Genomic DNA, 27,509 nt, shown 5'->3' with positions numbered 1-27,509 from the left:
CCATGACCCACCCAAATCAAACGGAAGGGACATAACCTTGCCTCTTGATAGGTGAGTGGCAAAGTTCTGGAAGAGCATGCGGGATGGGAAATATTGTTGTAGTCATTTTTGAAAAACGTAACTTGCCACGTTAGGTATGACATTTTATTATATTCTTTTAAATATGACAAGCGCCCTTCCCTCTGTAAGTTACAAACAGAAAGTAAAACTAAAGAAGTATCTTGATTTCTTTTAGGGAAAAATCAGTCAACTAGTTTGAAAGTCACTAGTGAAAAACTGGAGAAATATTAACACGAAACAATGAGGTTAAAATAGAGACCTAACTCTATTTGGTCAATAATTGACAGGATATTCTAGTATGGGAAAGACTGGTATCATCAAAACATTGCATTCCAGACTACAATGGCAATGAATGGGAAACCTGATTTGCTAATTCTGCAAGCTGGACTATTGCTAGGTGAATTTGATTAGGCAATGTCTGTTATATTTTCTTCTTATGTAATCAAAAACCATGAATCTGAGATAAAAAATGGGACTTTCTTCCCCCAAGAATGCATTTTTAACATCTTGAATTCTCTTGAAGAGCATTAGCAAAAAGATACTGTCAAATAAAGAATTCAAGCAAATGAGACAGAAGAAATAAAAGAAAAAAACTTAAAACTATGGGAAGTAGAAATTTAAAAATCCATAAACAAGAAAAATACTTCTGGTACAAAAGAGGAAGAAAAGGGCATAGTAGGAAATACAAGATTTCTTTAGTATATACCAAATTCCAAGGGTCATGCGTGTCATCACATTTCTCTCTGGTATTTTTATTTCCAGCCACAAGTACCATCAGGCACTTCTCACCGTGCCCAGCATGCACCTTCCTCATCCTCTTTGTTTGGTGGCTCCTGGGTCCTCCCTTTATCTATACGGAGAACCAACTCAAAGAATTCTGCTCAACTCTCATTACTTGGTTGGCACCCCAGGACTGTGAGCGGTTTAATGGAAAGATGGCTAGTTAAAGATTGTAAAGTTTATTTAATGGCAAAGAATACGGGGAACTCAGAGAATGTGCCATAATGCAGAATATAACAGCAAGCTCCCAGACAGTTACAGTGTCCCAGATCCCCAGAGTTCTCTAATGGGAGGTGGCACTGTGGATGATACCAGGTGTGGAGAGTGAATGCATCAGCATGAGAAGCCCTGGGCCATTCTCATGGATAGCTCAAAAAACTTTTTTTGAAGTATGATAGACACAAACACAAATGCACATATCATATGTTTTGAGCTGGATACTTTTTCTTTTCTTTTTTTTTTTTTGCTGAGGAAGATTCACCCTGAGCTAACATCTGTTGCCAATCTTCCTATTTTTGCTGGAGGAAGATTAACCCTGAGCCAACATCTGTGCCAATCTTCCTCTATTTTGTATGTGGGTTGCTGACACAGCATGGCCGTTGACAAGTGGTGCAGGTCCACGCCCAGAAACCAAACCCAGGCCACTGAAGCAGAGCATGCCAAACTTAACCCCTAGGCCACAGGGCCAGCCCCAAGCATGACACATTTTTGCAAACTGAACACCTTAAGGGAGTTTTTATATCTTGTACTCTGTCCTGCCCAACTGTTCTGAAAACTCTGGCCTTGGGTTTGCCTGCAGAGCTGAACAACCCAAATATGTTGGTATTTACTGTGAAACTGGGTGTTTCCCAAGCTCATCCCTCAGCTGGCCCATGCTGCAAGCCTATTCAGGACCCACTCCTACCCATCTGTTCTAATTACTCCAGTGCCTATCATCTCTCTCTCTCTCCTTTGAGCTCTTGGTTACTCTCAACCATACATTTCAGTAATCAATGGCTCACTAGTCGATTCACACCTATTCTGTTCCCATTTGATTGCATTTTGAGATTGCGTTGTTGCTCACTATTTAATTGAAAACTTAGTTTTCCTTTAAATATATCATTTAAAATCGCTTTCTATAATTCTCAAGTAGTAATATTACTAGGAGCACAATTAGAAATTAATGATAAAACAGGATTATTGACCACAGTTACATAATTGAAGCAAAGAATGCATAAAATATTCAAATCTTCAATATTCCAAGTCAAAGTTCAGCTATTTTGACATTCTGTCTGTCCCGTGAGATAAGATAACCAGTTCACTCATGTGCTCAAAGATCTCTACAAATTCTTACAATGTTTCTCTAGCATATTGGCAAAATATTTTAATTAACATCTCCCAAATTGCCAGCTGGGAGACTGCAGACCTACTACAATAGGGCTTCCCTCTCTGAAATTGCCTTTCCCTCCAGGACAGGCAAAGCTGACCATACCGGCCTCGAGGTTACCCTGCTAAACTACCAGCATGTGTAGGCAGGAGTTTCTTTTACTTAAAGAATGTTATAACTACTTTTAGTCATCAAATTAGTGAGAACAAAAAAAAAAATTACTCAAGTCTGTCAAGGATGTGGAGAGACAGGCACAACCATATGTTGCTGAGAGTATAAACAACACAACTTCTCTGAAATGCAATATGGCAAGATGGATTAAGAATCTTTACACTCATATGCCCAGTAATTCCATTTCTATTTAACAATTTCCTTAGCAAATGTTCCTAAATGTGGGTAAAGATTTATGTACAAAGCCATTTAATCCAGTATTATTTATAATAAGCACAAAAATATTGAAACAACCATCCAACGACAGGGAAAATGTTAAATAAATTATGGTATGTTTCTGGAAATGTGGACCATTAGAAAGAAAAGGTAATTAAGCTACTGAAGAAATTTTAGACATGGAAAATGCTCAGGATACAAGTTTAAGTTTTAAAAGGCAGTTTGCAGGACTTTTTGTAAAATCATTGATATTTATATGAATGAAAGTGAAAGGAAATGTTATCTCTGAGTGAGTTATCTTTGAGTGGTGTGATTATTGGCGATTTTTCTTATTTATATTTTCTATATTTCCTACAGAGAGCTCTATGATTTATACAATCAAAAAGTTGTTTTTAGAAAAATACTGTTCTGGCAGTACTTTGGCACACAGTCAGGTGTTCAAAGTCTCAATCATGATGCACTCGTTAATCAACTTAAAAATCCCAGCGGTATCTCAAATCATGAATTTTGATCTCCCCTTTCCCGTTTCTCTTTTTCATTACAAATCATTTCCAGTAATCTCAATTTCATCTCTAAATCTGAGCATTTTAGATTACTCTTCAAATATATGGCTTTAGTTTCCTCACGTTGATAATTTTGTTTCCTTGTTAAAGAAAACTCTAAAGTCGCATGCATTAAAAGTAAAAGCTAGCTATCTGTGATTTTTGCTGAACATAGTCCTATACTGTGTCATGCACTTAGTTAAGTATTAGCATGGTTAGGAACTTTTTTCTGGACTTTTTAATCTCAAAATGGATTCGCAAGATCACTTTGTCGTCAGTTACACATGGAAACCACGGTCTGTGAGCCTAGGAGATACACTTGGAAAGGCTAGTAGAAATGCACATCGGATTCAGGCGACTCCAGGATATCCACCCGGGCCTGTCCAGTGGACAGCTGGAACCGCAGGACTAAGGCCCAGAGGCAAGCAGCCTGCCCTGGCCCTGGAAACAGAGATTTCGGAAACCTGAGCACAAACGCTACGGCAGAAGACCCCAAGTCGTGGACCGCTGAGGGCAGAGCTAGCCTAAACAAAAAACACCAATCAGAGAAGTCAGAGAAGAGACAGAGGAGAGTAGAGAAAGACCAGAGAGGAAGGAGATTGAAGACCTTTGAGCTGGAATAACCAGAGTTGATACAATGCCCCTTTTAAAACCACATGTCAGGCTCTCACTAGACCTTGGAACCTCGGCTTCCTCAGTTGGGAAAAGTTGCAACTAAAGAGTCTTCTTAAATCTTATCTCATCTTGATCAGCTTCCTCAACTGCGGGAAAACTGCAACTAAAGGTTCTCCTTATGCCTGAACTCATCTAGAGCCTAATCCTTCCCATGAGCGGGCTGCAGGACGCGCATGCGCCGCGGCGCGGGCTGGCCCCCCCCCCCCCAGAGGGCGGAGCCTGTTTCTTTCGCTTTGGCGTTTCCACGGGCGCCAGCCCCGCCCGCCGCACCTGCGCGTCCCGTGCGCTGTGCTGCTTGCGAGCCCCGAGGGCGGCTCCCGCCGCGGGGGGTCTGCTGGGTGAAGGGGGGCGCCCCGGGCCAGTTTAGCAGTGGTGGCGGCAGGTGGGGGAGCGCGACGGGGCTTGGCCCGCGGAGCCTGCTCGCTCGGGGCGTCTGAACGCTGTGTTTCTCGGAATCGTTGTAAGCGCGCGAAAGGGACCGGCCAGGGCCTTGACGGGAGCGAGGCCCCCGGGGAGCCGGGCGGGCCTACGCGGGTGGCGTGGAAGCCCAGCTGGGCGCCTCCCGAGCGCGGGTGCTCGCGCCCCGGACGGTCCGCGCCCGCCTGGCCTCCCGAGGCCGCCCTCCTGCCTCTGGTCGCCCAGTCCGCGGAGGGCCGGCCGGCTCTCAGAACTGGGCGAATCCCCGGGCCCTGCGAGCGCGGGCCGAGTCGCGGGCTTGATGTGGGTGGGGGGGAGGGGGGCTCTTGGCACGGTTTGCGTTTGCTCTGGGTTAGACGGATTTGCGTGTGTAGACGCTGGCGAGTGGACCCGGTTTGCCCGGAGACTGAGCGTTTGGTGTGACAGCTGAGGCCTGAGTGGACCACGCCCCGAGGCAGGTAGGGGAGGCTGGAGAGCGCTTTTCAACACAAACTGTTCCGCCGACGCCGTCTCTGCCCTTCCATGTGGGGCTTGTCACTGCAGAGGGAGCCGAGAGCCACAGGGGTGTGGCAGCCAAAGTTTGTTTGGAAAATTACCTGCGTGCACTCGCACAGTTGGGATTTGAGAGATCTCCGGAAAGCATCGTCTGATCTTGTTTTCGGTGCAATGATAACAGGCGATAATCGATCTGGATTTTTCGTGTTTTTTTTCTGTTTGTTTTCTAGACGTTATTGGGGTTTCTGTTTGAAAAAAAGAGGTTGAACTTTTGGAATAAGATACATAGTGGAAAAGGTAGGCTCCATCTCTTTGTGATTATTTCTGTCAGTTAGAACAAAGGATTGTGAATTTTACCATCCAAGGTTATACCTGTCCTTTCAGGGCTTGATTATCGCCTCATTCTATACCAGTTTTCCACTGTCAGATTATTTTTAGTATTAGTAGCTTTATTTTTAATTTTCTGATCATTTCATATTATGCTCATATATAATCTTTAAAGGCCAGAACACAATTGGATTTAGGAAAAAATAAACATCTGTTCAACAAATATTTGTGCACATTAGGTGCCTGACTGTTTTTTACGTATTATGGATACAGAAATGAGAAAGATGGACAAGATCTCAACTCCTTTGGTGCTTACAGTCTAGGAAGGGGAGACAAGCAACAAATACACCAGATGGTGGTAATTGCTACGCTGAGGACTGAAATAGTGTGATGTGCTAGCCTAGAGAGTAGCTTCTTTAGATTGGGGAACCTTCTCTGAGGAGGGACATTGAAACCTGAATGAGGACTAGGATTCCAGGAGCAGAGGGAAGAGCATGTCAGCGTAAGAAAACTGCTTTATGAAGATGGAAGACCAGAATCCGTTTGACCAGGGAGGCTGGAAAGCAGTGAGAGGGAGGGAAAGTGGCAGGAGTTGAGGTCTGAGAAGTGGGCAGGCAATAGCCTCATCACAGAGGGTTTTGTAAGGTGTGGTGAGGAGTTTGCATTTTATCCTAAATTTGTTCTTAAGTGCAGTCTGGCTAAGTCCATTTTTGGCCGCTCTTTCTCTTTGGTTTCCTTGATTTATTGGTTCTTCACCTCAAATGTTTTTATTCTTTTTGTTCTTGATCAAACTAGATGAAAGAACATGACAGGATAGCTTTCAACGCTGCCACTTAAATTTTGGGTGAAACCGTTTGTTCGTTTTTATGAGTGAACCATTCAGTTCTGCATCTTAAAGGCAGAGCAATAGCCTTGGCTCCATCCTATGGAAGGAGCGACCTAGTCAGTATGTTAAAACAGTGAAAAATCTTTTGAGTTGAGATTAGCAGATCTGGAATGAAGCAGTGTTGAGAAGTAGTTAAGGGAAAGGCTTCAGAGGTGAAATAAATACCCAGAGTTTTGGATGTTCAATGTCAAATTAGTTTGAAGTTATTTGACAGATTTTTTTTCCAGGAGTTATGGAACTTTGTTGGTATGGCGGTGGTGACTGGGATCATCATCAGAGGTTAAAGTCTTATAATTGTTTTATTTCTCTCCAAATTATCCTTATCCCAGGTGTAATAGATTGAATGTAGGAGCTTTCATTGAGCAAATTCTTTGATTTTGGCCCTTTTATAAGGATTTGAGTTGCATTTCTTTGATTCCTAGACTGAAGTAACCTTTATCTATTTAAACATTGCAGGATATTTTACTTCAAATAAAGAACATGGTGAAACTAATTCACACGTTAGCCGATCATGATGATGATGTCAACTGCTGTGCGTTCTCCTCTGCCCTCTTGGCTACTTGCTCCTTGGACAAAACAGTTCGCCTGTACTCTCTGAGTGACTTCAGTGAATTGCCACACTCCCCCTTGAAGTTTCACACCTATGCTGTCCACTGCTGCTGTTTCTCCCCTTCAGGACATATTTTAGCTTCATGTTCAACAGATGGTACCACTGTCCTGTGGAATACTCAAAATGGGCAGACTTTGGCGGTGATGGAACAGCCCAGCGGTAGCCCTGTGAGGGTTTGCCAGTTTTCCCCCGACTCCACTTGCTTGGTGTCAGGGGCAGCTGATGGAACGGTTGTTATGTGGAATGCACAGTCATACAAGTTATATAGGTATGAATATTTCAATCCTTCCCATTTTTAATCCTATTAACAGATCTACCAAAAAAATAGCAGAAAGCAGAACGTTTTGATGACTTTAAGAAGCAGGTAATTTTAGACATGACAAGGAAAAATATTTCAACTTCTGAAGGTCATCCAAGCAGATGTTTCATATAATTCTTGTCGATTTGCTTGGCTCTGATTTTTAAATTTCAAATCTTTCTTTTGTAAAATAAAGGTTAATCTTGTTAGACTTTTATGCATTTTTATTGTAAGAGTGAGGCAAAGAAAACAGTCTTTTGAATAAGATTCGTAATTCTGGGCTTTTTGTCACTCGTGGCTCATGTTCTCAGTAATAAAGTAATAGTAGGTAAGTCTCACCTGTTTCCTGATGAGGATTCTTGCTGCGTAAATGACCAAGCCCAGAAAAAAGAACTTTGTGAGTAGTAGCCACCTGAAAAACTCCTTTCGGATAAAAATACAACAGTTAATTTACACTGGTGATGTTTGGTTGCAACTTACCAACATTAACAGAATGTAGTTTTATGTATTTATATGGTAGTGAAATACATGTAACCTACCATTTTCACCATTTTTAAGTGTACAGTTCAGTGACGTTAAGTACATCAAAACCCACAGAGTTGTAAATGTTACCAGTTAAAATAGTCTAATGTACCTTCCTTCCCTTCTTCCTACCCCTCAACATCGTTGGGAGCACAGGTGCCAGCTGGTCAACAACTGTTGCTCATTTACGTTTAGGTCTTTGGGTTGAAGAAAATGATGTGTTTTAAGTGGTGTTAATAGTGTACAGAGAAGGCATGAAGAATGAAATGTCATTCTTTTTATGAATGAAATACAGCTGTCATTAGGGAATCTTCTTTTTCGCTTATCAGGTGATAAATTCTGCATCTATAGGATCACTTCCCTAATGTCTGTAATTAGTGATGTAAAAATGATCCACTCCTGTAGATTTAAGCACTAGATGGAACACTGTTTTGTTTTTTACCAGTTTATCTTTCCTAATTGAGAAAATAGTGTTGTCAGCACAATGCTTCCTTATATTCCCAAGATAACTTTAACTTGTTCACAGCATTTTCTTTTCATAAACGATTTATATTTGAAGATAAGATGAAAGGCCTTACTTTTGCTTCTGGGTGATTTTAACACAAAATTTGAAAGTACTTTTTTCTTTTTAATATATGACTATAGTTGATGTCATTGCTTTTGGTAAGTTTTGTAGATTTTAGTGTGTTCATACTGACTTGCCATTTGGAAAAATATGAAGATATAAGGGCTTTGGATCCCTATAGTTTAGCCTTGAACACATTAAGATAATGTTTAAATCCTCTGTATGAGAAAGCATATCTCAGTTTATAGCCTATAAATGGTATTTTACTTCTAGAGACATCTCCTGCCCTTTCTCTCTAGTTCTGTGGTGACCATTTATCCTCTTTTTACTATATCAAGCTGCTCTTAGAGATTGTAATACAAAGTAAAAGATGCTCTGAAATGAAAACCCCCTTGTTTTGCTTTTATTTCAGATGTGGTAGTGTTAAGGATGGCTCCTTGGTGGCCTGTGCATTTTGTCCTACTGGAACCCTCTTTGTCACTGGCTCCTCGTGTGGAGATTTGACAGTGTGGGATGATAAAATGAGGTGTCTGCATAGTGAAAAAGCACATGATCTTGGAATTACCTGCTGTGATTTTTCTTCACAGCCAATTTCTGGTTAGTTATTTTAGTCTCTTAAGCATTACTAATTTGTATTTGTAGTTTGGATATGACTTTTAGTTCTTTTGTTCATTTTCATTTCATCCTTAGTGAAAGGAGGAGCCCTTTTAATTCATTTCTTTTAAAGAATCATCCTTCTCCTGTATCTTTTTTGATCAAAATGAAGTCATGAAGAAATACAGGAAAATCAGATTCTTTAGTGTATGTGGGGGATGACTCAACCTGGTAGAATGGATCTGGGCTCCTTGAATATGGTAATTCGGAGGACTTCACTTTATTGGTTGTACTGTGATTTTTCAGGTACAGTATATTGATATTCAAATAGAAATGTGAAATTAAAAAATTAGAAACAGAAGCTACATTTTCCGTTTAGTAATTTAATCTTCCAAAAGCTAAATTTATAAAATAAGATGTTTACCAACACAGTTCATTTTTAGAAAAAGAAGAAACAAAAACTCCATAATACAGGCTCTTGGTTTTAAATGGATACAGTGAAATGGGAAGTTTTCTTCTTGTATTTTCGTCTTCTGTGTTAGGACAGAAGTTCTGCTTTTATCCATCCAGTCTTGTTGCCAGACCAGTGCTGTCTTGAAGCAAGATAATGTGAGCTACATATGTAAATTTAAAATTTTCTGGTAGTAGGCGAAATTGATTTTAATGACATTTCATTTTACTCAATATATCTAAAATATTTCAGTAATTGATAATAGAAATTATAAGATATTTTACGTTTTTTTGGTACTAAGTCTTTGAAATCTGGTGTGTATGTCACATTTCAGTTTGTGCTAACCACAATTCAAGTGTTTATAGCCAGTGTGGCTAGTGACTACCTTATAGGACAACTCAGGTCCACACAGTAGGCAGGATGGTTTTGTCACTCCCCTGTTTCAAACCTGTCAATGGCTTATCAGAATAAGATTAAGGTGAGAATATGAGAATATAAGAATAAGATTAAACCAAATCTAAAACACAAAGCCTGTAAGTACCTTACACATTCTGTTTCCCTGCCTCATCTCTAATCATGGTTGGCCTCGTTCATTCTCTTGCCGCACTGGCCTCCTTTCGTTCCTCGAGTGTTTCTAAGATTTGTCCAAGGATTTTACGTGCGGACCCCTCACCTGGTTCACCCTAAGTCCTTTACCTTTAGATTTCAGGTAAAAAAATCGCTTGAGAGGAGCCTCGCCTGCTCTTACCCCTTGCACTCAGTCTAAACCATTTTGATATAGTCTTTTATTTGCACGCTTTTTCTTTTATAGTACTTAGAGAAGTATCACAATTTTTAATTATATATTTACTTATATGGATTATGTTTAATGGTGTTTTTCCTGTTAGAGTGTAAGCTTGTGAGGACAGGGCCTCGGCCTGTTTTATTCACAGTGCCTGGTGCATGTTAGGCCTTGAAATGGAGATTGATGAGAAAGATTCCTTCTAGCGATTTGCTGAAAGTTTTTGTTTTTGTTTTTTAACCTTCTAACATCATGTAGCAAATTAATAGATTTCTTTTTCATGAACCCATTCTTATGTTAACTTTTCTACCTAATTTAATTATGATAATTTATTCTTTTAATATATTGTTTTTGTGCTGTTTTATTCTAAAAAGACCAGCTTGTAACAGACAAGAACCGTTTCTTCCATTTCTGTGGAACGTTCTCCAAATCTTATAGGCACTCAATGAATCTTTGATGAATTACATAAATGGGGGAAATTTGTTTCTTTTTTAATTCTAAATTATCTGAAAATAGATTTTCAATTAAAATATCATTATTATGTTAATATTAGAGTAAAACTAAGGGCATCCTTGTCCTGTCTTCAAAAGGATCTGCAGGTGGTGGGGCCTGGAAAGGTTCAGTAAACCAAGCAGAGAATTCTCAGTGAGATTCTAAAATAAGTGTAATGCCCACATCCCTACCCTGCCTTTGGAGTGTATTTCAAAGTATATTTCTCAGTATAATTCTAATGTGTCCCTTCTTTAGTTTCTTTAGTGCTGCTTCTGTTGAAATAGATATTAACCTATGTGTAAATTCCCTGAAACAGATTGATATATGCTTTAAAAGTGATTATTATAGGAATTTGGGGGAACTACTGTATTTTCTTAAAAGACAAAGTATGTAATTTTAATTTGTTTAATTTAGTATTTGTTAATATCTATGTATGACATATTGACTCCTCTGTCTTTGTGACATTTTGCTCAAATAAGGAAAAATAATCCTGTTTGTGCCTGAGGATAAAGGATCAATTCTCTCCAGTTTTTAAATGATAAAGAAAGTTTAGATTAGTTTTTTGTTACAATTTAAATATTTTTCCTGAAGAAAACTGTGTTTTTAATATTATATTTAGATATTAAGGCACATTTTAAGCTCCATAATTTTACATTGTCTTAGCTGAATTCTCACAAATTAGAAACTTCAGAATTAACTTCAAAAGATCTATTTAGTCAAGAAGCAATGAAAAGAAAAAATTTTCCTGATTGGATCTAGTGCTTAAATATTCTACCCTTAGCCATTTATTGAGTAAAATGTTTTGGCTTAAAAAAGACGTAATGGGGGCCAGCCTGGTGGCACAGTGGTTAAGTGCACATGTTCCGCTTTGGCGGCCCGGAGTTCACCGGTTCGGATCCCGGATGCGAGCATGGCACCGCTTGACAAGCCATGCTGTGGCAGGGGTCCCACATATAAAGTAGAGGAAGATCGGCACGGATGTTAGCTCGGGGCCAGTCTTCCTCAGCAAAAAGAGGAGGATCGGTGGCAGATGTTAGCTCAGGGCTAATCTTCCTCAAAAAAAAAAAAAAAGATCTCTGAGAAAGGATGCCCTTTGGTTGAACCTGTGCTATGAAGTGAAAAATGCTATTAAAATATGGAAGTCCCTTGGAGTTAGAAAAACTTTCAGTGAAAAGGAAGTTAATTTATTGTATGTTAAATAAGGTATGTGTGCTTTCAAGAAGACAGAGTCCATAGAAAAAATTTGTTTTACATACCCAGGTGTATAAATTAAATACCACATACCCAACGTTTGCAAAACCAGAGTGCAATCTTAAGATGGATATTAGGTTTCTTAAATGTGCTGTATTGCATATGAGTGCAAAAACCTCTTTTGATGAAACCACATCTGTGATATTAGGTGGAACTCATGTAAAACTGAGTCGATGATGTCAATATTTACATTACTCCCAAGTATTTAGGAACTTATTTAGTAGGTATGTAAAGATACACTGAAATTATCTAAATAAGCATAAAAACTAGTGAGTTTTTTGTGACACCGAATTTACTGATTACTTTCCCTAATTTGTGTAATATTTTCCACCAAATCACATGGATCGAATTGATGTTATTTTGGATTTATATAATTCCAGCCTTTGTCTTGAGTAAATCAAATGGAAAAAAAATCTCTTTATTATTCCATGTGAACTATAGACTAACCTTTTAAGAAATGTTGATATCCTTAAAAAATTGGGAATAATTAAGCATTTAACACTCATTATCATAACTGACTTTTCTTCCTAATATTTCCCATCAGTGCTGGCCCCATAGACTCTAAAATTGGGTTGGAGGATGCCCTAGGTTTAGTGGCTCAATATTGGCCCTTGAAGCCTTGAGTTATATCCTTAGTGGGAGGTAAATTAAAAGGTATTTTGTTGGGGCTGGCCCAGTGGCGCAGCAGTTAAGTTCTCACGTTCCACTTCAGCAGGCCGGGTTTGCCAGTTTGGATCCCGGTTGTTGACCTACATACCACTTATCAAGCCATGCTGTGGTAGGTGTCCCACATATAAAGTAGAAGAAGATGGGCACAGATGTTAACTCAGGGCCAGTCTTCCTCAGCAAAAAAGAGGAGGATTGGCAGCACATGTTAGCTCAGGGCTAATCTTCCTCAAGAAAAAAAAAATTTATTGTAGCAACTTCAGGAGCTAAAGTTATAATCCTTTGAAGTACCTTGTTTAAAAGAAATTCTTTAACCAACATTTTCATTGTATGGTATAAGTTAATATTGTCTGTGAATATGGTTTAAATGAATAGAATTAACAGATCTCAGTATGAGAAATTGAAAAATTTTTGCTTTAGATGTTTTATCAATTCTTGTGTATTTATTTTTAACAAATTTACATTTATAGATGGAGAACAAACACACTTTTTCCGATTGGCATCGTGTGGTCAGGATTGCCAGATCAAAATGTGGGTTGTTTCTTTTACGCATGTCTCAGGTATGGATTCAACTAGTGGCTCTCTAAAATTATTTGTGATCCAGATAGAATTTCTATTTTAATTGATCTTTTTACCTAAGGTACTCTGAGTATCTAAAAATGATCATAAAAATATGTTTTAAGAACTTTTAATCAAAGTAATTACATAGATGTGATTTAAAGATTGACCACTCACTGCTAATTATGACGTCACCACCACCACCACACTTATTCCTGCTTACCAAAAGTAACCACTTTGCACTTGGTTTTCAACTCTTGGTGGTTTCCACAGTTTCTGTAAATATTATTTATACCACCCTATTTTAAATTTATTCACTATAGTTACTGTTATTTTGAGTGTGGGGGTCTTTTTCCCATGCATGGTACTAATCCTCCAAGTGACCCTTCAATCAAGAAACTTACGTTGTTCAGTTTTGGAGTACAGCATTTCTTTGTGATAGTTCTTTAATGATTTATATGTATTTTCCCCCCAATTTATCTCTTTTTCCTACTTTATAGGGAAATTCCTCACCTTTATCTTTTAATTTTCTTCTGAATTTTTTATCCCATCTATCATCTTTTCAATTTCTAAAAGCTCATCGTCTTCTCTTTTTCTTTTTCAAAGTGTCCTCCTTTTATTTTATGAATGCAAGATCTTCTCAAAACTCTCAGGATACCAATTAGAGGCTTTTTGTTTTGTTTTGTTTTTGTGTTCCCTTCTGTTTCCTGATCATCTTTGTTTGCTCTGGGGCCCTTTTTTTGTTTACCCTGATCTTTCTCTTTCGTGTGGTTACCTTCTTCAAATGTTTAGTGATCCTTAGTACTCTATTTACATTGAGGAATTAGACAATAAGATATTTAGAAACCCTGCATGTTGCGGTTTGTTGTTGCTGGCTTCCCTTTGGAATAAGAAGGTGGGTTGTGGGTTGGGGGCTTAGAGAGTGTGGGTGTCTGTGTTGCCCTGGGGCTGCGATGGAGCTCCCCTGGCAGTCATTATTTTCCTTGGAAATATTTTGCCTGGGGAGAAGCATCTGGCTTTCATGCAGCATACTATGGGTGAGGTCAGGGAGGGCCTGGAGGTAGACGTTGAGTGTTTCATAAGCAGACTTTTAGTTAATTTTTCTGTTTTCATGTCCTTATCTGTGTCGTTCTGTCTTTGCTTTTCCTTGCCGGTGATAGTCCTAAGTGTTTTGGGGTTTTCTAGGGCAGACTAGCTTTCTTCTTGGCTATAGCCCCCTCCCTTTGCATTTAGGGCTGTTACTCCTCTACACTGCCTCTCGATTAATTTGCTTTCTGCCTTCCCAAAATTGGTTTCAATTTCTGATGTGCTGATGCCCCCCTTCCTGTTCTCTTTGTTGATGTGATTTTATATCTTTATTAATTCCATTGTTATCATTTAATGGGAACTCTGAAATTATATGGTTCATTGGCCATCTTGCTTCAGATACCTAAAAATATTTTGTTACCTAGTAATCTTCAGTTAAATCACAAACTACATTTCATTGTTTATAATTATTATCAAAGATAAAGCTGGACGCTAGTTAAAATGGTAAGGACAGAGTTTAATCAGTAATATACTATTGCAATAGGGAAAAGAGTCCAGCATGAACTGAACTCAACTTCAGTTGAGGTGACTGGGCGTTTTAAAGGGAGAATGAGAGAATAAAGAGGGGTATAAGTGGAGGCTCTGTTGAGTCAGGGAAGTGAAAAATTACAAAAGCAGGAAGGGAGGAGTTGGTCCATGTGAAATTCATCTGAGTTTGCTGACTGACAATGGAAGTTAGGCTCCTACCCACCCACAGAGACTGGGGGACAGGGGCCCTCTCTTCAGGTGTTGACTGGAGCAAACAGTAAATTCCTTGGCAGCCTTGAGTTTTCTCAGGCAGGCACTTTAAGGGAGCTAGGGTCATCCTAGGGGTGCAGCCTTGTGCTCTTAGAAAGTGTGTTAGTTTAAGCAAAGGTCAAGGTCAAAGCTTAGTCAAGAAGAGGGCTCCGAAGAGCTAGCTAGAGTTTGGTCAAGGAGAGAATCTTGTCATTATCCTAGTGCATAGAGAGGGGCCTATTGCCAGGAAATACATACATTTCTTTTTGTGGAAATTTAGTTAATTTATTGCCTGTTAGGTTACGTTTAGTAGTTCTTTTAACATATTCAATGACATGCTGGTGAAGATAAGAGTTCCTTTACTTCTCTGGTCTATCTTCTTCCTTCTGCTCCTGTCAAAGTAAAATTCTTGTAAGAAACCATAAATATGTTCATATATGTAGATGTTCTAAATACAATATATCTTTAATACTTGTTCAAAGGTAAAGCTTTTCATTCATTGGAAAATGTTTTTACACTGACTCTTTAAAAAACATATATAACAGTTTATAAATGTGCAGTTAAAGCCTCTTTATAAAGCATTTATCATCATTTGCACCTAATTATTTTAATTGCTTATTTGTAGGAAGGAATAGATAGATGTGTGGATATCATACTTGAGAATGTAACCTATTCTTATGGTCATAGTGCAAATTTTACAGGTCTTCATTTGGTTTGCAACTCAACATTTTTGCTTTGTTTGATAATGCTTACATCTTTTCTCCAAGATAAAAAAATATATTTTTCTATTTTTGATAGAAATAAAATGTATATTTAATAATAATTAAATAAAATATATTTTTTGAAACATTTACCTGCTCTAATGACCTTTTTGTTTAGTTAAATGCTTGCTATCTTAAGAGCCATTAACACTTCAAAAAAGTTTTTATTAGGTCTGAGAAAATTATAGATTTCACTATTTCCTTGTCTCCCTGGACGAACTTCTTAATAATTATTTTTATAGATTGTCCGTGAAACATGTTGAATTCCCTTGGTTTATCTTTAAAATAGATGTGATATTTCTTTTCAGTAATTATAGAAAGCATAAAAAGGATTTTAGTGTTACCGTACTTTGTAGGAGTATTATAAGATATATTGGAAATATGTATAAATTACCACTGATTATTTTTTATTTAGGGAATGATAAAATATTTCATCAGACTTAAAAAACTATAGCCATTTGATTCTTTTTAGGCATTTGGGCAATTGAGCTATATATGTATATGTTTTTTATTAGACACCAAGATTATAGTGTAGTTGAAAATTTTATATTTTTATATACTTTAAAGAGCTTAAAATTTAAAAAATAAGTTGATAATTATAACCCCGCCCCTGGTCTAGCCTTTGCTGAGCGCGCCATTTTCTTTCCCCATTACTGAACTTTTGAAACCACTTAATCACACTGCCTTCCATTACCTGAGTTGCATGAGGATTTTTTCATTTTTGTGTCCTTTAGGCACTCAAAGATTATTTATTGAATAAATAAGTGAAATAGTTTTGACTTAAAAAATAAATTATAAGCATGGTCACCTTGCTAATTTTTCTCACCTTGTTATTTGCAGGTTTTGAATTAAAATATAAAAGTACACTGAGTGGGCACAGTGCTCCTGTTCTGGCTTGTGCCTTTTCTCATAATGGGCAAATGCTAGTCTCGGGGTAAGCTATTTAGTTTAATCTCCTTAAACCATTTTGATATAAAATAGACATATAGAAAAATACATCAAACATAAGAGAATAGCTTGATAAGTTACTTTGATGCAAACCTGTGTAACCATTATTCAGGTCAAGAAATAGAACAGTAGTTGGTTCTGCTCCAGAAGTCCTCCCCTTTTAAGTGCCCCTTTCTGGGGACAACACCTTAGATAATACATAATACTGCTTTTTTCTTTTAAACTGATTTAAAACAAATCATACAATATGAATTAGTTTGTGTCTGGCTTCCTTTACTTAACATAATATTTATGACATTCCTTCATGTTACCGCGTATATCTGTGGTTTGTTGATTTTCATTGTAATATTCCATTGCATGCATATACCATACTTTATCCATTTTAATGTTGAGGAACATATGGATTATTTCCAGATTGGGAACATTATAATAATAATTCTGTGAATATATCTGTATCTCCTGGTGCACATGTTCATGCATTTCTGTAGGGTGAATACATAGAAATGGAATTGATGGGTTACACAATAGTTGTATTTTCAACTTTGACAGTAACACCAAATTGTTTTCCAAGTGGTCAAACACCCCTACAGTAGTGTTATTTCAAATGCTAGCCTATGCTTGGTATTGTGGGTCTTTTTAATTTTAGCCATTGTGATAGATGTGAAGTTTTATCTTATTGTGGTTTTAATTTGTGTTTCCCTGAAAGAGTGAGGTTAAAACCTTTTTCAGAAATTTATTGTCCATGTGTATTTCTTCTTTTATCAGGTGCCTGTTCATGTCTCTTGCCCATTTTCTTCTGGATTATCTTTTTCTTATTGATTTGTTGTTGATATCTGTCTGTCCGTCTCTCTGTCTATCTATCTATCTATCTATCTACCTACCTCTCTATTTCTGTATATGAGCCATTTATTGGTTATATGTGTTGCAAATATTTTTCCCCTCTCTTTGGATTTGTCTCTTCTTAGTTTATAATTTTAGTGTAGTCAATTTCTTTATGTTCTGAGGTCATGAAGATATTTTCCTATATTATCTTCTAAAACCTTCATTGTTTTTCCTTTCTCAAATTTGATTTGTGTGTATGATATGCGATAGGAATCTAGTTTCATTTCTTTCCATGTGGATATGCAGCTGTCCCAGCAGTATGTATTGAAAAGACCATCTTTTCTCCACCATTTTGCTATGTTGCCTTGTCAGAAATCACTGACCATGTGTGTGTGAGTCTGTGTCTCAGCCTGCTATTCCATTCTGTTTTTCTGTTTGTCTCTCCTTGCTCTGAAACCATTCTGTCTTTCCAAGGCTTTAGATTTTGGCTATTCCTGGCTTTTGACACTTCCATATAAATTTTAGAATTAGCTTGTCAGGTTGCCTCCAATTCCCCCCTCCACACATGCAAACCTCTTTGGATTTTGATTGGGGTTATATTGAGTCTGATAAATTTGGGGAGAATTGACATCTTTATGATATGGAGTCTGCTAAACCATGAATGTGTCCTATTTCACCATTTATTTTTCTTTTGATTTCTCTCAATAATTGGTGTGTGGAAGTCCTCCTCATCTTTTGTTAGATTTATTTTGAGGCACTTAATTTTTTTGTTACTGTTATAAAAGATGTGGCTAATATAGAGAAATATATGTGGAAAGACAATGGATTTTTCTATAAAGGTTCTAATTTTTGATTTTCTATGTACAAAATCATGTCATATGTTAATAATGATGGCTTTGTCTCTTCTGTTCTAGTCCTTGTACTTTTGACATCTTCTACGCCTTACTGAACTGGCTAACACTACCAGGATTAGGGGAATCATTCCTCATTGCAAAGGGAAAGCTTTCATTATTGCGATCACTGTAGATTTTTGAGAGATAAGCTTTATGCGCTCTTCTATTCCTTCTAGTTTCTAAGAATTTTTTATCACGAATAGGTGTTATATTTTGTCAAGTGATTTTTCTTGCATCTTTTGAAGTCATAATATGATTTTTCTCTTTTATTCTATTAATATGGTAAATTATACTGATTTTTCAAATACTAAACCAACCTTGCTTTGTTGGAATAAACACAACTTAGGACATATTATTTTTATGTATTGCTGTAGAGAAGTCAGTTTTATTCTGACTTGCTCCTTTGAATGTAATTCATATTTTTTTTGCTGGCTGCTCACAAAATTTTCTTTTTGTAGTTTTCTGCACGTTTACTTTGGTGTATTTAGATTTGGGTTTCTTTTTATTTAGTTTGCTCAGAATTCACGGAACTTCTTACTAATGTCGAATGATAGTTTATCAGTTTAGTGGAAATTCTTATTCATTATCTCTTCAGATGCTGCCTCTGTCCGTTTTTTTCCTCTTCTCTAAATCTAGGACTCCAGTTAAATGCAAATTATACCTTCTCACTGTGAACTTTATGTTTCTTTTCTATTTTTCATTCTTCTATTTCCTTTGCTTCGTTCTGAATGGTTTCCCTTTTACTGATAGTCTCTTCAGCTTTATTTAATGTGCTATTAAACTGGTCTACTGATGAGTCCTTAATTTTTATTTTATTTTTCAGTTCTAGAATTTCTATTTGGCTTTTTTTCAGGTCCACTGTGTCACTTTTTGTGATTTCTAGTTCTCTCGAAAATTTTAATCTTAGCTTTTATTTTTCAAAGCTTTATTCTGTAAAGCAGTTTGTTTGGGACACAGTAACATGATTCAGTTCCTTTATATTCTCCTTTTGAATACTTTGGTATGTTTTCTCCTTCCTGCCATTGGATTTCTAAAACTTTCCTGTCTGATATCACAGGCTATAGCATTCAAACCCACATTCATGGCTCTTCACAGCACCTTTGGCCCCAGCTGAGATATTTAGGCTCCTGACTTCCACTTAAAATGTTCTGGACTAAGCCTGATAGTTCTTTTCCCCATATGCTTCAATCCTTCCCAAATAATCAGCAAAATAATTAGCAATGTAGCCATTCTATTAGATATGACTCTTTTATTTCAAGAGATGAAAATAGTTCATCATCAAAAAGCATTTATAGTAATTCTTTTTTTACCTAGAATTGAAATCAGTGGAAAGTTTAAACAGAGAAAGTTGGATTTCCTTCTCTTGTTTTGGGGGACATTTTGTGCATTTCACTCTTGAGAGGTTAATCAACAAAATGTTTATATGAAATTCAGCAAATATTTATGGCTCTCTTATGTGTCCACCTCTCTGCTGGTGGCAATAGGGCATATAAAAGGAAGTATAAGACAATGTTTGTGCCCTTGAAAATGTTTTAATTCTCTGTCCTGATAGTTGATGTTCATGGTGATAACCTAATAACGCTGAAAGATCCTGATATGCTTACCCTCTGAATCATGGAAGAAGTGCTAAGTGATACTCAATATAGTTTTTGTGTTAAGGTCATTTTATAGCATTATAATGTCTTGTTTCTTGTATATATGTGCATCTTAATTAACTAACATATTATATTAACTGGAATGTTCCTTTTCCTTCATTCTGGATAAATGGAGGTTTACATTATTAAATACTTTTTGGTGTACAGTGTTGCTCTAGGTCGCATTCAGATAGTCTTCTGAATATTTTTAGTTTATTTGGATAAATATACAGGCAAGTGAATGAGTTGGAAATGTAAGTTGGTGAAATATAAACATTTAGTTTTTTAGGAGAATTGAGAGACATGTTTGAACCATATTTGATGAGTCGATAAATAAGTTAATTGGTCAATGATAGAGAGATTTCATTTGTGACTAAAAGTCATTGGTAAGGTACAGTAGATACATATGAGAAAGAGGGAGACAGTGGGGAAAAAGTGTGTAGAATAAAAGATATCTGAAAATAAGAGGCTAGACAGGAAAAATGAATTGACAGCAGAATGGGATTGTAGGTGAGAAGTCTGCTAAGGAAGTTGTATAGGGCATAGATATGGGTGACCATGTAAAAGGCGGTACAGAATTTATAGACGCAGATAGGGGAGGATTGGGCAACTAAAAGGCCATTCCAGGTGGCAGGAAATTCTTGGCTAGATTAAAATGTGTGGTAAATATAAAGAGGAGAAAGGGGAATTGAGGCTGTAAGAATAAGTGGTAGAGGTGATGGATTTAAGAGAACTACTGAAACTTTTAAAGCATTCTAATAGACATTGCCTAGCTATACCAGATGAGTGCTAATGCTGAAGTAAAGAAATGGAATCACGATTTAGGTCAGAGGTTCTCATACTTTTTGGTCTTAGGATTCTTTGACACTCTTAAAAGTTATTGGGGACTCCAAAGAGCTTTTGCTTATATGGTTATATATATCGCTATTTACAGAAAATAAAACTGAGAAAATGCTAAAACATTTTTAATTCATTTAAAAACAAGAATGAACTCATTGCATATTAACAACATTTTTTCTTAGGAAAAATAAAAAAATAGAAGAGGGGCAGTATTTTAAATTTTTGAAAATCTCTTCAGTATCTGGGTTAGCGGAAGATACATTGATTCTCATGTATGCTTCACACATTCCATTAGCTTTCAGAGTTATGATGACATCACACATCATGGAGCAAAATATGTAGGAACTTTTCCCCTTCATCTTTCTCCACGTCTCTCCTCTAATAACTTTCTTCTAGCTGCTTAGCAGAATTTGTCCTCAGTTCCACTCCACTTCTCCTGATCCAACCAGATAAAATGAACATTGTATGTATTAGCTTCTATTCAAGCAGGAAGGGTCAGTCTTTATAATTCAAATAGAGGCTGTCTCCTTCCATAAGTTCTCAGTACTAGTAGTTAGGATTCCTTGGAAACTAGTTTAAAAATGCCCATTGTTGTTAGAGTTTTAAGAGTTCAAGAAGTAACACCCTCTTTTCTTGAGTTGAAAACCAATGAGAGAGAAATATAGGATAGACAGTCTGGGTAACAGACTATAAATCTGCAGCTGACTTGCTCACGTGCTCTTGGACAGCACGGACTGCCGCAGACTTGCCCTGCAGGGGCAGATTGGAAACAGGAAAATCCAGAAGGGACTGCGCCACGTGGCTTAGCGTCTGCCGCCAGACTTTCCAGTCATCTGTCCTTCCTTTTCTGCTAAGCAGGAGAGAACGAAGAGAGGCCAGGAATCTCACTCCAGGAGGGATGGGAAGTGTCCCCCCTCTTCCCAGCAAGATGCCTGTTTATATTTTTTCTGTTTCATGCATGTGGACGTTCAAGTTCCATTGTCATAAATTAGGAGTGGCTTTAACAAACAACCTCTCGCTCAGTAATGACTAGCATAAGAAGACTTACGCTCACCCTTCCAAAACTCAAACCATCTTTTTTTTTTTTTTCCTGTTTCTACAACATTGTTGACAATCCTATGGAACAAGTCAGTTCATTTAAGTAGCCTTAAAAGTACGTGTTGCAATTTGTTTATCATGGAGGGTTATCAGATGTTGCATTGCTTGAAATTTTATGTCTTCTGAAAGCTTTAGTGAAGTTCGAATAGCCGTGCCATCTTCTTTAGGCTATAACTACCAGGGTAGTTATGCCATGGCCCATTATGAATCAATTTTAATTTTAATGTGTTCCTGGGGATGATGTTCTAGGAAGTGTAAAAGCCAAAAACGTGGGTTTTAGAATCACATAGAACTGAGTTTTAATCTCAGCCCTACCACTTACTAGCTGTATGACCTTAACAAGTTCCAGTTCCATCTCCTCTCAGCTTCACTTTTCTGAATTATAAAATGGGGAAAATAGTAACACATTCCTCATTAGATTGTTATGAAGATTAAATAAGAAAATGCAGGCAAAGCATTTATTACTTAGATTTGGGGCATAATAATTGCTCAATGCATGTTTATTAAATATTATGTATATTATAATAATGCATATTATTTTGTATGTAATCCAGAACATTGGGCAGTCGTATAACATGCCATTTTACCCTCTCATTGTCTGATTTCTGCTTTTTCTAAATTAACTTTTAGCTGTTGGCCTATACTGAGGGTTGTTACAAAACAGCTGTTTGAAACCATGTTCATTCAAGAAGAGTTGTTGAGGACTTGGTTCCCAGCATCCTCTCTATAAAGACCTTGGAGGAAATAGTTCTTTCACGTCTCAGTTTAAGGAATTGATGTCTCTTTTCCAAGCATTGGGTTTGTGTTTCTATCTTAAATTGTGTAACAGATTGTTTCCTTTTTTGAATTGCTGTTGAAGAAGCTCGGAACCAAATTTGCAGTCCTCCGTTAGCAATGTAGGCTGGATTTTATGACATATATTTTGTATACTAATCTTAACCTTCATTCCTCTCCCCACCTCATCCTTATGTTCTCTTCCTCATCAGTTTCTTCACTTTTTTTTTGGTGAGGAAGATTGGCCCTGAGCTAACATCTGTGCCAGTTTTCCTCTATTTTGTATATGGGATGCCATCACATGGCTTCATGAGCAGTGTGTAGGTCTGCACCTGGGGTCTGAACCCACGAACCCTGGGCTACCGAAGTAGAGCATGCAAACCTAACCACCACAACAACAGGCTGGCCCCACCTCACATGATTTTTATCTTGTTTTTGCTCCATCTTTGTAAGAGACTGCAAATACTTTCTGAATGGGAAGAAACATAGATATGTTTAAAATAAAAATGCTTGTGTGTAAAATAAATCTTTAAACCTTGGGAACGTACTTGACCTAAAGAAATAGTTGTTGATAGTTTTATTTGATTAGTTTTTTGGCCATTGTATAAAGCTAGTTTGGATTAATATGCTGTGGGTGAATTCTGACATGGATGGCTGTACAATGTCACTATAATGTCACTGATCTCCCTTCAGCCTATGATTATACTCTCTCCCATATCAAGCACACAACTGTCTGTGTTGTTGCTCTTGTCTAGTAGTTGTCTAGATATAATTGACATGTTTCTCGTCTATTCTTGAGTGAGTAGAGTTGAGGTTTTAGAGTGCCACAAAACTGCAGAAACAGATTATCAAAAGGCTTGAATACTAAGGCCTCCTTCTTAAGGAAAAGTGGGGTTAGGGTGACAGGGCAGATGGGTTGGAATGGGGATACAGAAAAGTTAGAGGAGGAGTTATATAAAGCAGGCAGGAAATGTACAACCAGGGCAGCAAACAGTTGGATTTTTTGTGTGATGTTGGTTGAGGTTCAATTTAGGGAATAGTTTGAGATTTTATATTGTTTCAGTAGTTACAGAGTATTTTATTTTGTGTCTATTTACAGTGATTCTTTTATCTCCTGGACTTTGAAACTCATATCTCAAATATCAAAAACTGTTATTTTTCCCTAATCCTAATTTCCTTCCTTCAAAATCTAATCAGTCATCAAATCCTGTTGCATCTTCCTTTCAATCCCTATTAGTCAAATTGGAGGCTATAGGAAAATGTGTTGAAAATCCTTTTTCTCTCCAGAGTCTGCAGGTCTCTGTCCATAATCTCCATTCTTGCTTGGATTCAATGGACTCTTAATTAAGAGTTCTTCTTGTTTGGTCTTTTGCTCCTCAAATTCATTCCTATACCTCATCAGCAAGTGAACCTGTTCCATTGCCTTCCTATTCCATTGCTTTCATGGCTCCCTATCTGTTGCCTACAAGACTGTCTAAATTTCTTGGGCAGGCACTCAGGGTACTTTGTATTTTTGTTCTAGTCTGCATTTTTGGCCTTATTGCTTGCTATTTCCATATGTAGACTTTTTCTTGTTGCCCTAATTTCTGTCTTCCCAGCACAAAGCTCACGAAGATTACTAATGATGATCCAGCTTCTCAAGTGATACATCGTTAGGATGAGTTAGTTTTAATTGCAGTAGTGGTAGTCTCAGAAGATGGAATTTCCTTTTACTTTTCTTTTTTAAGATGCTCAGAAGTAATAATAGCGTTTTCCCTAAGAATTTTAGATATTCCAGTAATAATACCTTGTACCTTGAGGAATTTAAGACTAAATAAGAGTGGTTTATAAATGATGTCTAGCATATACATGCTCAAATAATGTTAGCTGCTAATATAATTTCTCATTTTTTTTTGGATGGAATTTAACATTTAATGCTATAACTCTTTTTTGACATTCTGAATGCATTTATAGCCCTCCCATTTTCTTGTATTTTATTTTATATTTGGATGTTTAAAGAATAATTCCTATTTTGAATTTATGACAAAGATTCTGCAGTCAAAATTCGTCATCAACACTGGATAGCCAACTAAACAAGGAATTTTAAGTCTTATTTAAAGGAATTTTAAGCCTCCCAGTAGGTATGACTCCTGTGGTCAGACTGTAATCAGCTACGTTTTAGGAATAAGTGCAAATATTATTCAAGTTGTACAGAAGGTAGTAAGTAACACTTGTATTGTTCATATGTTTTCTTGCCTTGCAACATTTCCAAATGGGGAAATATCCAAAAAAGACTATTTCCAAAGGGGGAATATATCATGTAGAGGCATATTTATCTATTGTTTTTAATTATGTGTTTTGTTATAGTATTACATTTTTTTGGTATGATGATTTTTTTCATCATTAGAATAATCCCAGATGGTGGTTTTTAATTTTTATACCATTAAAAGAAACCATGTAGAGTCCCTATCAAGTTTAGAATTACAATTTTCAAAAATGAGTCACAATCAAGATGTGTGTATATGCGTGTATATATATATCGGTAGATTAGTAATTAAGGCACAGCCATATTGACGACAGAGAACAATGCTATCTGAAACAAAAACCAAGTAGCAAGTAATAGCTTTTCCTTGTATTATTTTTCCCTTTCAGTTACTGACTTGATAGGGATTGTGTCTTATTTATACATCACAAATCCTTATTCTGTTTGTAGCTATATAGTATAAATAGCACATGCTAGTGTTTAATAAAGTTCATAATTTTCTGATATATTTCATATATGGCATGTAGTTTTTTGAATAAAAGTTTATACATGTGAACAAAAAGATACTGCATCTAAATGTATATCAATATTTCGGTCTTTTCTAAAAAAGTTGTTAGAATGATTTAAAAATACTAATTACATAAATGCTGTACTTGGTTTTTATGGAACTGTTCACCCATAAATTTCCTTTTTCTTTTAAAGATCAGTGGATAAGTCTGTGATAGTGTATGATACTGTAAGTATTTAAAAATCTTGTGTGTGTGATCTGTGTAAATTTTGTTTATTTATTAGGCTACTGAACTTCAAGTTTAGTTAGGCAAGATGAAAAAAATGTATACATTTTTTCTGTTTAGGGTGCCCAAGAGTATAACATACATTTTCAGAAATGCTAAAATAGTTGTGCAAGTGAGATACTGGTTTTGTGATTTTAAGATGGACAGATGTTTAATCTGATCAAAGAAAATACAGAATTAAAGAGCACCGGTATCCAAAAAATTACTTTAAATCCTTATTCTTAAACTTTTACACCAATTTTCCATAATAGCAAAGAATGAATGTTTACCCCAGGGTTTGGGGAGGGTATAGTTGAAAGTGGTGGTTAGAGTCCTGGCTGGATTTAGGGACTAGTATAAGGAAGAGTAGGTTATTATGGATTTAGAAAATGGGAGTTTTTGGTAGATCCATGTGAATAAAGGCTGAGTTGCATGAATATGAAGAAAAATGGATGTTTTACATATAGTCATGTGCTGCATAGTGATGTTTTGGTCAACCATGGACTGCATATATAACAGTGGTCCCATAAGATTAGTATCATATAGGGGCTGGCCCCGTGGCCGAGTGCTTAAGTTCACTCACTCTGCTGCAGGCGGCCCAGTGTTCGGATCCTGGGCGTGGACATGGCACTGCTCATCAAACCACGCTGAGGCAGCGTCCCACATGCCACAACTAGAAGGACCCACAACGAAGAATATACAACTATGTACTGGGGGACTTTGGGGAGAAAAAGGAAAAACAAATCTTTAAAAAAAAAAAAGATTAGTATCATATAGCCTAGGTGTGTAGTAGGCTATACCATTTAGGTGTGTATAAGTAGACTCTATAATGTTTGCTCAACGACAAAATCGCCTGACAACTCATTTCTCTGAATGTATCCCAGTCATTAAGTGACATATGACTGTATAGTGAAGATGTAGTTGACAAAAATATTCTCCAAGAGAAATCCATGTTGACTGGAGACTTTTTTTTTTTGGTGAGGAAGATTGGCTCTACCCTAACATCTGTTGCCATTCTTCCCCTCCCCCCTTTTTTTTCCCTCCCCAAAGCCCCAGTACCTAGTTGTATATCCTAGTTGTAAGTCCTTCTCGTTCTTCTGTGTGGGACACTGCCACAGCATGGGTTGATGAGCAGCCTGTAGGTCCATGCCCAGGATCCAAACCAGCAAACCCCAGGCTGCAAAAGCAGAGCATGTGAACTTAATCACTGCACCACCAGGCTGGCTCGCCATGAATGGAGCCTTATAATGATTGAGTTCAGGCTGTAGCTATGCCAGCAAATGAAATGGATATGTAAATTATCAAAGTGTAGTGGTTCAAGCAAGGAATCTAAACTAGTCCTCCACACAGAAGTTCAAATCATTGAGAGTTCTGGCAGGAAATGTGAAACAATACTCAAACTAGGTGAAGTAGAACCTTAATATTTCTGATGAAATTTTCAGAAAATTTTACATTCACAAAAACAGCTATAACATTAAATTTTCTCCATAAAATATGTATATGAGTCTCAATTAAATACATATAGATGCTGGATGGCCAGCTAAGTGTACTCAAAATCTAAGTGCCTAATTTCTATTTGCTGGTCCTGCAATGGCTACAAGTCAAATGTCGTAGGAAAAATACAAATTATTTCATGTAATAGACATTTAGGTTACTGTTAGTAAGTTCAAATGAATCGGCAAAAGCTGAGAGTCTGTTATACTAAAGATTTCTAGGAAGGTGGTCCGTAGATAATAGTGCTGATAATTGAGAAAGAGTGAAACAAGTATCTGATAATATTCTCAGTTATAGATGTTATGCTCCATTCATTGGGTAAAGTTTCAACATGTATTAGTGACTAATAATAATAATTACAGTTCACTTAGCCATTTATGTCAAATGAGTTTTTATCTGTAACTTTACTCTTGCCTGAGTAAATCTAAAGCTGTTTCTCTTGTTTTTCAGAATACTGAGAATATACTTTACACGTTGACTCAGCACACCAGGTCTGAACTTTCTCTCTATTAATATAATTAAAATTAAATATAATTAAAATTAATGTAATTTAAAAAAATAGCCTGAGGATACCTAATTGTTGTTTTTATTAACTAGGTATGTCACAACATGTGCCTTTGCACCCAATATCCTTTTACTTGCTACTGGTTCAATGGACAAAACAGTGAACATCTGGCAATTTGACCCGGAAGCACTTTGCCAAG

At 37.0% G+C, this 27,509-nt stretch overlaps 1 protein-coding gene across 18 annotated transcripts in view; it reads left to right on the top strand.

The window, feature by feature from the left end:
- The first annotated feature begins 3,997 nt into the window (after positions 1-3,997).
- WDSUB1 (WD repeat, sterile alpha motif and U-box domain containing 1) overlaps positions 3,998-27,509 on the top strand; it is a 55,689-nt gene continuing 32,177 nt past the window's right edge. Inside the window, exons 1-10 of one of the 18 annotated variants that reach the window (XM_070579964.1) lie at positions 4,032-4,270; positions 4,602-4,685; positions 4,953-5,019; positions 6,392-6,813; positions 8,343-8,527; positions 12,636-12,725; positions 16,128-16,221; positions 25,241-25,274; positions 27,256-27,296; positions 27,403-27,509. In XM_070579964.1, the coding sequence (XP_070436065.1) occupies positions 6,416-6,813; positions 8,343-8,527; positions 12,636-12,725; positions 16,128-16,221; positions 25,241-25,274; positions 27,256-27,296; positions 27,403-27,509 (949 nt within the window). In that variant the 5' untranslated portion in view covers positions 4,032-4,270; positions 4,602-4,685; positions 4,953-5,019; positions 6,392-6,415. Of the gene's footprint in view, positions 4,686-4,889; positions 5,020-6,167; positions 6,215-6,391; positions 6,814-8,342; positions 8,528-12,635; positions 12,726-16,127; positions 16,222-25,240; positions 25,275-27,255; positions 27,297-27,402 lie in introns of those variants that run through there. The other 17 variants (XM_070579955.1, XM_070579969.1, XM_070579960.1 and 14 more) reach the window with 17 other exon arrangements.

The sequence above is a fragment of the Equus przewalskii genome, chromosome 17 (assembly GCF_037783145.1).
Source record: "Equus przewalskii isolate Varuska chromosome 17, EquPr2, whole genome shotgun sequence".
Lineage (NCBI taxonomy): Eukaryota > Metazoa > Chordata > Mammalia > Perissodactyla > Equidae > Equus > Equus przewalskii.
The sequence above is the reverse complement of the archived record's forward strand: the minus strand, read 5'-3'. Positions and strand labels throughout refer to the sequence as shown.